This window comes from Lissotriton helveticus, chromosome 12, assembly GCF_964261635.1.
Source record: "Lissotriton helveticus chromosome 12, aLisHel1.1, whole genome shotgun sequence".
NCBI lineage: Eukaryota > Metazoa > Chordata > Amphibia > Caudata > Salamandridae > Lissotriton > Lissotriton helveticus.
In genome coordinates this window covers 876,042,644-876,057,501 of record NC_136073.1, presented here as the reverse complement: position 1 = coordinate 876,057,501, position 14,858 = coordinate 876,042,644, and the positions used below count along the sequence as shown (strand labels likewise).

Here is a 14,858-nt window from a genome sequence, read left to right as displayed (position 1 = left end):
TAAAGCGTATGGCTACAAACAGCCTTTATTGCGCGAAATGCAAAGCCTGGTCCCTGGCGACGACCTTTGACCCAAACCTCGAGTTCACTGCACGGCGACCAATCAATACTAAACAGGTAATAAAATGAATTCATCCAACGCGTTCGTTTTGTCGTACCTTCTCCACAACAAAAATCCCAATACTGCTTCACATTCTACGATAAGCAACCTTATTTGCGCGCTGCACTTAAAGCCTCACTTACCAGTGTCCATGGCAACCCGCCCAACCAATGCAATATGAATATGGCTTTAAAAATTCACCCCCTCGGGAACGCTGCCAAGAACAGCAGCCAACGGTTGATCCTGGAGTGAATGAACCGAACAGCAACCCAGGAATCCGGTTCTCGGATGTCAGACCGGAAGGGGACAAACCTCGCAGCTCCAAGCCCTCCCCCTCCCTTCACCATGTTTTCTGTAGTGTGTGAAACAAAGAAGCCAAGCAGTCAGTGTAGGACTGAACTCGGCTCCGAGCAAACCGCCACTCCTTGCAATCCATGTCAGCTTTAGCATTCAGCAGTTCAAATGCAGAAAATAACGTTGCAATCTGAAAAAACATGTTTGCATGCATCCGTTGTAAACTAGGGGGAGGGGGCGGGAGGCGGAGAGTTGAGGCAGGCAGGCATGGGAGGAGAGGAGGAGGGGGGAGGAGAGTAGGGGAGGCACGGCCTAGCGGCCGTGCAATCAAGTAGTGAGGGGCTGAAAAAACATGTTTGCATGCATCCGTTGTAAACTAGGGGGAGGGGGCGGGAGGCGGAGAGTTGAGGCAGGCAGGCATGGGAGGAGAGGAGGAGGGGGGAGGAGAGTAGGGGAGGCACGGCCTAGCGGCCGTGCAATCAAGTAGTGAGGGGGAGGAGTTGTGGGAAGGCTGAGAGAGAGAGTAGGCGGCTGGGTGCATGTGCACGCGCTTTTAAGCTCAATGCACATGCGCATTGAGCTTAAAAGTCACGGGCACTGCAAGGAATCGCCACGATTCCTTGCAAGTTAGATAAAGTCTGGATGAGCCCCTATAGTCTCGCTTGCTCGATGCGCATGCGCATCGACAGGCGAGACCTAAAAATGAAGCAAATATTTTTGAAACTCTGAAGTGTGATGGAATTTTTTTTTAATAAGATCAAAATGAATCAAGACACTTCACTGTATTCAAAAATATTCAATGAAACCTGCCTTCCACACATTATCATTTGTGTGCTATATATTTTAAAGATGAATGCCTGTGCAAATTTAATGACCATTTCAATAGAAAATTAGTTTTTTTATTAAATAACAGTGCTCTCGACACAGTGCTTAAGGTGCATTAAAAAATTGCCCGCCACATGTCCATTAAGGCTAGGGTCGTGTTTCTAAAAAGTTTGGGCAGCAGTGTCTTAAAGAATTCAGCATGTTATAATCATCCTTCATTTAGCAAAGCAAACCACTCATACCACTTCCCTATCAAAGACCAGGTTCTAGAACCTAGAACACCTCCAAGATGTTTTAGATCGTAGCAGGCTGCCAGCTATCAGGATCTCACCGGGGATATGAGAAGAGCGCAACCTGGTTGCCTATTTGAGATAGACTTTTGTGGGCTTGACATGTGAGGCTGACGGCTGTCCTGATTTTGCTGGACGTTTCTGCTTTTTCGGTTTTAAGAGCTGGTAGAAAGAGGCCTTTGTGAAGCTCAAACAAATTTTTTCTGATTCCACCCAAACTTAGAAAAGAAAAATCACTCACTCGTTCCTTCTCTGGGAATGCGCCTAGAATTTGGAATGCTCTGCAACAGGATCTACATAACACTCAATCATTCATACACTTCAGAAAAAGCCTTATACAACTACTCCTCAACACATAGCTGAACCCGACCTCCTAAAATAACCAATGTCCCTGGATATACTTCCCCCTCAACTTCTAATAACCTGACCATGTCTACCTCTGAAATAACTGCATTTACTCCTCCTTCCTCTGTAACAGCCTATTGTAGGAAGGTTGACCCCTGACTATGGTTGCCCCCAACTTTTTGCCTGGTGTTTTGCTGGTTTTCTGACTTAGTTGACCTGGGGCCCTGCTATTCAGGACCCCAGGCCTACTGCTCTCTCTGTAAAATGGATTCCATGTACCTTAGGTACATATCTAAATTGGATACTGAGTCACCTTACCAGTCCCTGTACAGTGTACCCTAGGTACCCAGGGCATAGGTGTACCCAGGGCCTACCAGGGGCTGCAGCATGTATTATGCCACCCCTGGCTGGCCATCCAAATCTGACACAACTGGCTGCTTGACAGCTGGGGCAAGGTGGTGTAATCACCCTTTGCTGTAGATATAGTATACCTATATCTAACCCTAAAATGGACACACAGATCTCCTATCAGTCACTCCTATGGCAGGCCTTAACAATCCTGAAGGCAGAGTGCTTGGAATCGTGTGAGATGGTGCTCTAGCATGAGCTGAGCCTGTCTGCGGCTTTCGGGATCTATCCCTTAGCCGTTTCCATGATATCGCATACCATATACTCTTAAGTGCATTATAATCCTCGCGGTTATGTGCCAACTCTGGTATCGCTTTATCAAAACATGTCGAGTAAGGTGTCATACGAATTGGAATACTAACCCCTCGCCAATTCTGGCGACGGGGTTAGCATTCCACCCTTCTAGAGGGACACGACATGCCTGTAACCTATAACCCGGTTAAAAGTCAGACAGAGCCTTAGCATCCACAAAATGGATGCTGCCACCGAGACACAAGTCTGCCCTCCTGCTGCTGGGAGTCCTCCCAGAGCAGGAGATAAGGACAAAGGGTTTCCTGCCAGGGGCGGTGCCAGCACCGTCCCAGACAGGGTTTTGTGTATTGTAGGTAGGCAGGGCTTTAGAGGAAGGTGACTGCACGTGGCACCCCGGTGCTCACTGTGCATAGGCTGGCTGGAACCAGTTCCAGGGTCACTCCAGACCCTGTGCTGGGGAAAAGCCCGCCAAGGAAGTGGGTGTAACCACCCCCCTCCTAGTCCCACCCATAGGGCAGGACTTAGTCGCGTGCCAGCCCCTTTTTACAGGATAAAGGTAGAGACTGGCCCCCTTCCAAATCAGATCATCTTTGAATCCTGAAACTACTTTCTGCGAAAGGAACTCAAGACTTCTTCCTAAGATTTCTCCCTTGTGACTAAGGAGTAGTCACCCTGCATCCGCAGGCACCATCTAAGAACACTGCGGTCTGCTGTAAGTCCTTCCTCCGGAATCCGACTGCCCAGCTCGACGAGAACCGGCTTCCCTGGCACCTCTGACCTCTACCCACCTCTACAGCCCAGCTGAGAACCGTGGGTGCGACGAGACCTCAAGGGACCGGCCATCTGCAAGACTGCACGACTTCTTTCCAGCAAGCCCGCCGAGTAATCTACTGGTGAGTGCTTTGGGGTCCGAAAAGCCCCGACTCTGAGCAGCTCCAGCTCCGAAGTGCAGCCCCCCAGCATCTCCACGATCTGCGTGGGGCCCTTCTGCTTTCCGCTGCTCACCGCGTTGTTTGGCTACTAGCCCGTTGGCTTGTGGCCTTCCTGACGACGCCCGACGACATTTCTGCTGCTGGTCTGGTTGCTCCAGACTGGCCCTTGCTCCCTCCCCGAAGAGGAGCACCCTGGACCCTCCTGGTCCACTCAAGACGCCATTTTGAGTCCACCGCGTGGGCTTGAATTAGCCAAGGCTTGTTGCCCAATCCTGGGTAACTTCGACGCCAACGACTTCATCCTTCGTGGGACAGCTCGCACCTCCATCCTGGTCGCCGACAACGCCTCCTGGTCCGAGAGACTGCAGAGCCCAGCAGCGCCCACTCACCTGACTGCGGTGACTTCGCCCGGTGCCATCCTGGTGCCCACTTAATCACTGGCTAGTGATTCAAGAACTTGGTCCCCTCTGCTTTCAGGTTTTCTTCTTCCTTGATCCAGGCTTGGATCCATCGAACTTTTCTTCACTGGTCGCCTGCCAGCAACTTCTTCCTTCCAGGCTCCTGGTCCGGCAACGAGATCCCCGACGTCTTTTCAGACCTATGCAGCTGCAGCCCCTGGGCTAGGTAACTTCGGCACTCCGGTGTCCCAGCATAGCCTCACTATCCAAGGGTCAGGATCCACTGTCATTTTCTCCCTACCAGGTCGGGTTCGCCCGTGAACACTAACTTTGTGAATTCTAGCTTCCATAGACTTTGTCCCGCATCCCGCGTGAGAGTGCACACTCTGCACCCGAGCCCCCTAGGCCTCCTAGTAGTAATCTAACGATTCCCTAGTCCAGTCCTAGCGATTCCAAAGCCTATTAGAACTGTTACTTACCTGCTAGTAATTCGCATTCCACTTTTAGCGTATATGGTTTTTCGTGCCCCTCGGGCATTTGTGTAACGTGCTAACTTAAAAGTATTTTCGTAAGAGTTTTGTTGTGTGCTTAGCACCCTGTCCTCATAAAGAGTACAGGGTTGTTGTGATTCTAATAAATACATTGTTTATTTTCATAACACTTGTGTGGTGTCCTTTCACTGGGTGTTCAAGGGGTAATGTGATGGTAAAACAGCTGGCTTAACACGCCCTCTAGAGTCTTAGCCTTAGACTGCTCGTATCCATGCTACTAGGATAGCTGGTCTATAAGGTTGACTTACAACCAATCATCAATAAGGGTTGTTTGGACTGATATATAGTGATCACTAGAATAGTGAGCACTGCACATCAGGCCAACTTCTCACATTGGTGAGCAGCGGTTGGGATTTGAGCTTGCTGTTGTTTTACCACACATGCCCTAAGAATATCTTGTGAAAGATCACATAAGTACTAAAGGTACATATAACTTAGCTTAGAATACTCTGAGTTCTACTGAACCAGCTGTTGTAGCTCCTAGGGCCTAGCACACCCTAAACTACAACTCTAGCAAGGGATCAGTAGGCAAACATATAGTGTAGGTAAGTGCACCACTTACACCTCACTAGAAAAGCATGTCGACTCAGGGGGACTCTACTGAGACTCCCCTGGTCAGTGTTGACCCTCCAGAGGTCACTTCAAGATATGCAGCTCTCAATTTTCAGGAGATGAGACAACTCTGTGTCTCCAGGAAACTGAAGCAGGGGTCTAACCCCACCCTTCCCTTTCTGATAGGTCTCTTAGAGACATATGATGCCAGAAAGCTCTCTCAGTTACATGAGAGCATGCCAGCCTTAGAGGGAACCTCTGGGGATCCAGACCTCCCCAACACTGATTCAGCAGTTGAGGAGGAGGATGAGGAGGTACTCTCTGGGGATGAGGTAGACAAAGGTCTTGAGGTAGTCAGAAGGCTAACTAGGACCAACTTAGACTTACTTGGGCTAGGATCTGGGGGCCCCCCAGTACTAACCCGAAGTGGGCCTAACCTTGGAGTTAGGAGAGATAGATCTCTTTCTAGGGACTCCAATAGATCTCTGCACTCTAATGCCTCTTCTCAGGGGAGAAGGAATCCTCCACAGAGGAGATTTACTTCCCCTCAGAGAAAGGAGCATGAAGCTAGGATGAGACAAGCTGAACTGAGGATTGAGAGGGAAGAAATTGCCCTGGCCAAAGAGAAGCTTGCCCTGGCAAGAGAGCAGCAGATGAGTGGGCTAGCTCCCACTGGTGGCAGCAATCTCCCAAGAGATAGAGAGAAGGGTTTAGATACTAAACACCTGACTAAGATAGTGCCCCCCTTTAAGCAAGGGGATGATATCCAGAAATGGATGGCTGCTCTGGAGAGGGCCTGCACTGTGCAGTGCATTCCCCAGAGTCAGTGGGCAGCTATACTGTGGCTCTCCTTTGATGGTAAAGGTAGAGATAAGCTCCTCACTACTAGAGTTGAGGATGCTAACAATTACCAGGTCCTGAAAAATGCACTGGTTGATGGGTTTGGTTTAACCACTGAGCAGTACAGGTTGCTGTTCAGAGACACCCAGAAAACTCAGTCTCAGGACTGGTCTGACTTTGTTGATTGTGCCACTAAGGCTCTGGAAGGCTGGCTACTGGGTAGTAAGGTTACTGATTTCAAGGGATTGTATAATCTAATTATGAGAGAGCAAGTCTTAAATAATTGTCAGAACCAGTTATTACACCAGCACCTGGTAGACTCTGATCTGACCTCTCCACAAGAATTGGGTAAGAGGGCAGACAAATGGGTCAGAACCAGGATTAGGCCCAAGAACCAAGGTGGTGACCAGAAAAAGGAATCAACCAAGCCTCAAGAGAAGGGTGGGAATAAATCTTCAGATCAAACCACACCAGGGCCCCAAAAATCCTCTGAGGGGGGTGGGTCCCAGAATCCTTCCAACAATCAGAAGAAACCTTATTGTTATCCCTGTAAACAGGTGGGTCATTTAAAAACTGACAGCAGTTGCCCCAAGAATAACAATAAGGAAAACATACCCCCAAGTAACATTCCCAAACCTCCTGTTACTACTAGTAGTAATCCCCCAGGTGGTGGGAGTGCCCCCAAGAATTTGGGTGCATTTACTTTGGGAGTTCCTGGGGACTCTGGCCTAACCAGGTCCCCAAACTTAGATACTCTTGTCTGTGAGACTGGCATGGGGTTTGCCAACTTCACGACTTGTCCCAACACTTTGGGCAAGTACAGACAGGAGCCCCTCATCAATGGTATAAAAGTTGAGGCCTATAGAGATACAGGGGCTAGCATCACTATGGTGACTGAGAGTCTAGTCCCCTCCAGGCAACTTTTACCTGGTGCCACATACCAGGTAACCAATATTGATGGAGTACAGAGAAATCATCCCATGGCAGTGGTCAATCTCAGCTGGGGAGGTGTCACTGGCCACAAGAGAGTGGCAGTGTCACCAAACTTGCCTGTAGATTGCCTACTGGGGAATGATTTAGAGCTCTCAGCCTGGGCTGAAGTAGAGCAAGAGACCCATTCTAGAATGGTGAACATCCATGGTAAGGTTAGTGGGGCAGTGGTAGCCACAGCCCCAGTCCAAGATATCCTCCCTGAACGGGTCAGGAGGGTTGTGCCAGTCACAACCCAATCTCAGACAACTTCCTTCCCAGAACAGGTTGTCAAGGCTGTGATGGTCACAGCCCACACCCAAACTGAGCCCCCTCCTGAAAAGGTTGGGAGAGTTGTGATGGCCACAGCTCAAACTCAGACAGATGACAGTGTTGTGAAGCCTGAAACTATGGATCACTCCACTCAGACAGAGAGTATTGAGGAGGAAGAGAAATCTCCCTCCCACCAGACTTTAGGAAAGGATCAGCCTCCTCAGGGAACTGATCTGACCCCTTGTGAAGAAACTGCCACAGAGGTAGTCAGGCCTAGCCTGGCAGAACCCCTGATGTCAGTGGATCCTTCCAAGGTGGGACCCAGTCTGGAGCAGGTAACCTGCCCCTCTCTACCCTGCCTCAGTCAGCCCAGGGCTGTAGAGGTCAGGGAGGCCAGTGTTGGACCCCAACGGGCCCCCTGTCCAAAAGAATTTCCCAATCAGCAGATTAAGGGCACTGAAGCTAGTAGTCCTAGCCAAGTGAAAATAAAACATACTCCTGAGGGATCCCCCTTAAAATTAGTTAGGGACCTCCCACAGATGGACACTGTTGGGCACAGCCAAACTTGGGACCTGAGGGCCCCAGACCTGACCTGTCCCTCCAGTAAGCCAAACAGAGGGACCCAACCTCCAGCTGTAGGTAGCCAGAGGTTGACCCTGAGAGCCCAAAACAACTCAGTCTTGGAAAGAAAGGCCTATATGGTGGAAAATGATTGGAGGAAGCTGAGCCCAAAATTAGTGGAGCCTCACTTCAGTACTCCATTTCAGCACCAGCCTTTTTCTTTGACAAAACACACCACAGGTAGAGATTCCCTATGGTGGAGACCCTCAGACACCCTTAGGGTGAGGGATTGCTTAGCGGACCATGACATAGGGGGTAACCATGCCAGTGCTGGTACTTCCTTAAATGGCCACTTAGGCAATATAGGCTTACCTGGACAAGGATAGCCTTATCTCCTTTCGTTTGGGGGGGGTTATGTAGGAAGGTTGACCCCTGACTATGGTTGCCCCCAACTTTTTGCCTGGTGTTTTGCTGGTTTTCTGACTTAGTTGACCTGGGGCCCTGCTATTCAGGACCCCAGGCCTACTGCTCTCTCTGTAAAATGGATTCCATGTACCTTAGGTACATATCTAAATTGGATACTGAGTCACCTTACCAGTCCCTGTACAGTGTACCCTAGGTACCCAGGGCATAGGTGTACCCAGGGCCTACCAGGGGCTGCAGCATGTATTATGCCACCCCTGGCTGGCCATCCAAATCTGACACAACTGGCTGCTTGACAGCTGGGGCAAGGTGGTGTAATCACCCTTTGCTGTAGATATAGTATACCTATATCTAACCCTAAAATGGACACACAGATCTCCTATCAGTCACTCCTATGGCAGGCCTTAACAATCCTGAAGGCAGAGTGCTTGGAATCGTGTGAGATGGTGCTCTAGCATGAGCTGAGCCTGTCTGCGGCTTTCGGGATCTATCCCTTAGCCGTTTCCATGATATCGCATACCATATACTCTTAAGTGCATTATAATCCTCGCGGTTATGTGCCAACTCTGGTATCGCTTTATCAAAACATGTCGAGTAAGGTGTCATACGAATTGGAATACTAACCCCTCGCCAATTCTGGCGACGGGGTTAGCATTCCACCCTTCTAGAGGGACACGACATGCCTGTAACCTATAACCCGGTTAAAAGTCAGACAGAGCCTTAGCATCCACAAAATGGATGCTGCCACCGAGACACAAGTCTGCCCTCCTGCTGCTGGGAGTCCTCCCAGAGCAGGAGATAAGGACAAAGGGTTTCCTGCCAGGGGCGGTGCCAGCACCGTCCCAGACAGGGTTTTGTGTATTGTAGGTAGGCAGGGCTTTAGAGGAAGGTGACTGCACGTGGCACCCCGGTGCTCACTGTGCATAGGCTGGCTGGAACCAGTTCCAGGGTCACTCCAGACCCTGTGCTGGGGAAAAGCCCGCCAAGGAAGTGGGTGTAACCACCCCCCTCCTAGTCCCACCCATAGGGCAGGACTTAGTCGCGTGCCAGCCCCTTTTTACAGGATAAAGGTAGAGACTGGCCCCCTTCCAAATCAGATCATCTTTGAATCCTGAAACTACTTTCTGCGAAAGGAACTCAAGACTTCTTCCTAAGATTTCTCCCTTGTGACTAAGGAGTAGTCACCCTGCATCCGCAGGCACCATCTAAGAACACTGCGGTCTGCTGTAAGTCCTTCCTCCGGAATCCGACTGCCCAGCTCGACGAGAACCGGCTTCCCTGGCACCTCTGACCTCTACCCACCTCTACAGCCCAGCTGAGAACCGTGGGTGCGACGAGACCTCAAGGGACCGGCCATCTGCAAGACTGCACGACTTCTTTCCAGCAAGCCCGCCGAGTAATCTACTGGTGAGTGCTTTGGGGTCCGAAAAGCCCCGACTCTGAGCAGCTCCAGCTCCGAAGTGCAGCCCCCCAGCATCTCCACGATCTGCGTGGGGCCCTTCTGCTTTCCGCTGCTCACCGCGTTGTTTGGCTACTAGCCCGTTGGCTTGTGGCCTTCCTGACGACGCCCGACGACATTTCTGCTGCTGGTCTGGTTGCTCCAGACTGGCCCTTGCTCCCTCCCCGAAGAGGAGCACCCTGGACCCTCCTGGTCCACTCAAGACGCCATTTTGAGTCCACCGCGTGGGCTTGAATTAGCCAAGGCTTGTTGCCCAATCCTGGGTAACTTCGACGCCAACGACTTCATCCTTCGTGGGACAGCTCGCACCTCCATCCTGGTCGCCGACAACGCCTCCTGGTCCGAGAGACTGCAGAGCCCAGCAGCGCCCACTCACCTGACTGCGGTGACTTCGCCCGGTGCCATCCTGGTGCCCACTTAATCACTGGCTAGTGATTCAAGAACTTGGTCCCCTCTGCTTTCAGGTTTTCTTCTTCCTTGATCCAGGCTTGGATCCATCGAACTTTTCTTCACTGGTCGCCTGCCAGCAACTTCTTCCTTCCAGGCTCCTGGTCCGGCAACGAGATCCCCGACGTCTTTTCAGACCTATGCAGCTGCAGCCCCTGGGCTAGGTAACTTCGGCACTCCGGTGTCCCAGCATAGCCTCACTATCCAAGGGTCAGGATCCACTGTCATTTTCTCCCTACCAGGTCGGGTTCGCCCGTGAACACTAACTTTGTGAATTCTAGCTTCCATAGACTTTGTCCCGCATCCCGCGTGAGAGTGCACACTCTGCACCCGAGCCCCCTAGGCCTCCTAGTAGTAATCTAACGATTCCCTAGTCCAGTCCTAGCGATTCCAAAGCCTATTAGAACTGTTACTTACCTGCTAGTAATTCGCATTCCACTTTTAGCGTATATGGTTTTTCGTGCCCCTCGGGCATTTGTGTAACGTGCTAACTTAAAAGTATTTTCGTAAGAGTTTTGTTGTGTGCTTAGCACCCTGTCCTCATAAAGAGTACAGGGTTGTTGTGATTCTAATAAATACATTGTTTATTTTCATAACACTTGTGTGGTGTCCTTTCACTGGGTGTTCAAGGGGTAATGTGATGGTAAAACAGCTGGCTTAACACGCCCTCTAGAGTCTTAGCCTTAGACTGCTCGTATCCATGCTACTAGGATAGCTGGTCTATAAGGTTGACTTACAACCAATCATCAATAAGGGTTGTTTGGACTGATATATAGTGATCACTAGAATAGTGAGCACTGCACATCAGGCCAACTTCTCACACCTATCATCTCTACTTCCGAACTATTTTGTCCGTCTTCTACACTATAATTTGTAAAAAAAAAATCCTGTATTTTTCTTTTATGTATCCCTGTTACTATTGCTGTGCAACTCTGCATATCTTCGGGTCTAGTTTGCGCTATAGATAACTAAATAAATGCACTACATTTTTAGAGGTGGCCTAGGGTTGGGTCACCTCCTAATGACAAATAGAGAAATTCCAATCATCCATGATGTATGTTGCATGAGATCCATGATCCTATTGTGGGTTCTTCCAGGGCCCATCTCCTTTGCTGCCCCTCTGAATGTACAGATATGGCACTTAGCTTGCAGTTTGATTGTAAGAAGGGAGGCGTGTCCTGTCAGTAGTTCTTGCTAGATATTTGGCCTAGAATGATGGTTGAGAACGATAGCCACTAACCGCGTCGAAATGAGAGGTGTTCCATTTTCTGGCCAGCCTTTTTTAGTACCAAAACAAAACCCTGTCCAGTGGCAAAAAGAAATGTGCATAGCCATATGATATGGCTCTCTATTTTAGCACTCTAAACTGGATAGTGTTATTTGGTCAGTTCTTCTCTGCTCTTCGGTAACTCCTTATGAAGTTGCCCCCTCCTTGCTGTAGTCCTGTATATCAGCATAAATTAGAATACAGCTATTTAAACCATATGTAAGTTTAAAACAAGACATGTATGCTTGATTTAGCCCATCCAGTGTTTGCAAGTATCCATTTCCTTGCAGTACAGTGTCTAATGTGACTTGCAAAACTGTGTTTGTAATCTGCCGCAGTATATCCTGAAGACAGTAACACAGCGTCTGGACCCGAAAAAACCTTTCTAGTGTTTTACAAAGAAATGTGTGTTTTTTATTGTCAATACTACCCGAAAACTTGGATTAAGGAAATCACTTTCTAGTGCAGATAGCTGTTCCTCCTCTGTGCTCCCATAAACAGGTTTAAAAAACACAAGACAAAAAGATGTCCTCTGAGATTCTTGTTTGTGTTGGAGTCTTTTACGTGCTTACAAATAGAATGTAAACATCAAACAATTAGAAAATTCATAAATATTACCATATAATCCTAGGGGTATGAAGCATAGCGTTGTTTTTCTTTGGCTTTATGGACAAGAATGTGTTTCTTGGTTCTGCTTCCATAATTATTAATGAAATCATTTTTTTCATGTTTGTAAACAGGTACGTCTAAGGCACAGAGTGTGACATTTGATGAATCTAGAAAATCCAGTTCTCAACCAAGGTCTTTAGGGAGAGAAATTGACAGGGATGTTGACCGTTCTCGTTCTTCTAGTCGCCAACGGTCCAAGAGTCCATATCGAAGTAAAAGTCGCTACAGCAGGGACCGGGGTAGAGGCTATAGTCGCTCTCGTTCATCAGATTCCAGTTCTGATGACTGCCGCCGTGCTCGGCGCCGTGAACGTAGCCCCTGGCGCAGTTGCAGTTACTCCAGAAGACCTGATGAGAGAACTCAAAATAAAGAAGGAGCCACACCAACTCAGAAGAAACCTTGGAGTAATACATCGCCGCAAGCCCATGCAAGAGATGCCAGAGGGTCATCGGGGCCTGTCCGAGATCGACAAGAGAGGGGTAGGCCAGGTGGATCAGGGTCGAATTCCTATCGGCACACTTCTAGAAATGATAAAGAAGAAAACAAAATGAAAGCAATCATGGCCGAAACAGATGCCTTGTCCAAACTTGGCGTTCATCTAATCCGATGGGCTGGGTTCCTCACAATCACAGGGAATGAGTTCACAAACCAGGAATTTTCTGACTGCGAGCTTACTACAGAAGCTTTTTCAAAGATGTTGACATCATTCAAATGTTCACTTAAGCAGGAACACAGATCGCACTGCTTCAGATATGTCAGAAATTTGAGTCATTCTGCTTTTTCCACACCTCATTTAGATCCAGATTTTTTGAGTCTAGTAGTAGAAAAAGGGGCTACGGAGAGCAAGGAAGCCTTTGGTGAGGTTATAAATCCCCTTGACAAGCATTTGCTGACACTTCAGATCAGTCTCCTGAAGTGTGCACATCCCATGTTCTTGGCATGTAATGAGTATGAGCTCAACCTGAAGAAAGGGAATGATACCCGTTCCCAGCTCTTGACTGCCCTTGAGAAGACCATATCTCTCTGTCGGAAGACCCTGGTGCTCATTGGAATGTCTTACTCTTTAACTTCTTCTTTTCGACAAGACCGAATCCTAGAAGCTGTTGACCTCAAAGATGCAACTCCAAAGCCTTCCGACTTCCCAAATTTGGAGGACTCCTACTTATTTGGAAAAGAGTACATGACTAAGCTGAGAAAGTGGCTGGACAAAAGTGGGCATCCAGTCAAGCTCACATATGACCTGCTAACTCCGGAACAAAAGCAGCAGCAAGTTCTCCAAGCTAAAATGAAAGAAGAGAAAGGTAACAGTATTTCTACAAACCACTATTAAACTGCTAGCTTGTGTTTTCATGATTTATTTTCTAGTTCTTTTGTCTTCCAGTGTATCTGCTCTATTACTCAAAGCATATGTGCTAGCTATATTTGAGTGCTGACTGACACTGAACTGATAATGAAGTAGAATTTGGTATTCTATTCTGAGATCTATGATTGCCTTCTAACTGTCTATGCTTCTTCTGCCTTTAGCACAGCCAGGTAGTTCAAGAAAGTCATGCCCACAAAACAGTATGTAGTTGTTTTTACATGTTTGATTTTAGTGCCCAGCTGAAGTATTGCCCATGTTCTCTTGCCGTGGGATGTAAGTCTAACAGCAATTTAGATATAAGCTCTCCATAGTTAGTGATTTCACTAGAGCCTATAACATCTGTGCAACACGTACTGTCCGACTACTGGACTGTACTGGGTAAATGTGTCCTGGAATAAACCTCTACAGATGTATTGTCTAATACAGGTTAGAACCCGTCAGCTGTGCTATACCGAGCAAACTTTGCCATATTGAACAAAGCTATTGATAATGGAACATGATGCATATTGAAGGCGACTCTTTGTCAAGGCCTGAATGAACGGTCTAAATATCAACATTGTTGCTCCTATGAGATATATGTGTGTGTGTGTGTGTATAGGCAGGTAGATGATCTGTAAACCACTTAGTAACAAGAAATAAGCTGTCAGAGAAATATTAATGTTTTTTCATAATTTCACATGGATGGATGATGAAAAGCATACTCATGAAAAAATTCAATTAAAGAGTTATTTTAAACAAAATTTCACAGAGTTTTTGGAACATATTTATTGATAGACATTTGCTCAACGCTGCCTTTGTAGACCAAACACTGGTGTCATTCAAAGGGTGGCGAAGGCCCTGGCCCAAATGCTCTAGTGAAGGAGAGAACTTGTGAGAGGTCAAGCAGGCGCTTTTGGGCTATTCTCCTTGTTGGCACTGAAATTGCACAGAAAAAATAAATTACTTATTGTTTTGTGGACATGACCTTCCTCAGACTGGGAGTGGTCAAGACACCAGAAGCAGAGACGGAGAAATTCTGGAACATGATCATTGCTTATCATTTACCCAATGTTGTTGTTGAGCTTCTAAAGAAGTGTAGAGTCTGACAACTGCTAGAACATAATGTGAGCTAATAAATAGGTCTGCTCAAAGTTACCAATACTTTGAACTTGTGGGATTAGAGTAAAGCTCCTATGGTAGTAGAATATAAGATGTAATGGAAGTTCCTCTTAATGGGTAGCTGGTGCACCAATAAAAAAACAGTCACTGCCGTGGTAATTTTGAAACCTGGGTTGTGTTATTTGGGGGCGAGGGGGGTAGGGAGCTGGGTTCTTGTTGTGGTATCCCTCCACCCGCACCTTTTTTGCCTGGTATTTGATGCAACTTTGACTGAAGTGTGTACTGAGTTCCTACTAACAAGGCCCCCGGTGCCAGTGCTCTTTCTCTACAAATATTCAGTAGTGCCCCCCCCCCCTCCCCCACACACACACACACACACACACACACAAGTTGGCAACACCTTTATCACCCTCAGTAGTAACCCTGGTACGTAGGGTCTGAGGTATTAAAGAGGATCCCTATGGGCAGCAGCACAATTGTGCCAGTCTAAGGGATCCCTCACCAGACACATGCAAGACTGCCATTGCAGTCTGCATGTCTTGG

General features: G+C 48.0%; 1 protein-coding gene across 2 annotated transcripts in view; it reads left to right on the top strand.

The window, feature by feature from the left end:
* Window positions 1–14,858, top strand: part of LOC144797830 (uncharacterized) — a 127,302-nt gene that overhangs the window by 16,125 nt on the left and 96,319 nt on the right. For both annotated transcript variants that reach the window (XM_078668638.1, XM_078668637.1), the window contains exon 3: window positions 11,926–13,155. In XM_078668638.1, coding sequence (XP_078524764.1) covers window positions 11,926–13,155 — 1,230 coding nt within the window. The remainder of the gene's footprint in view (window positions 1–11,925; window positions 13,156–14,858) is intronic.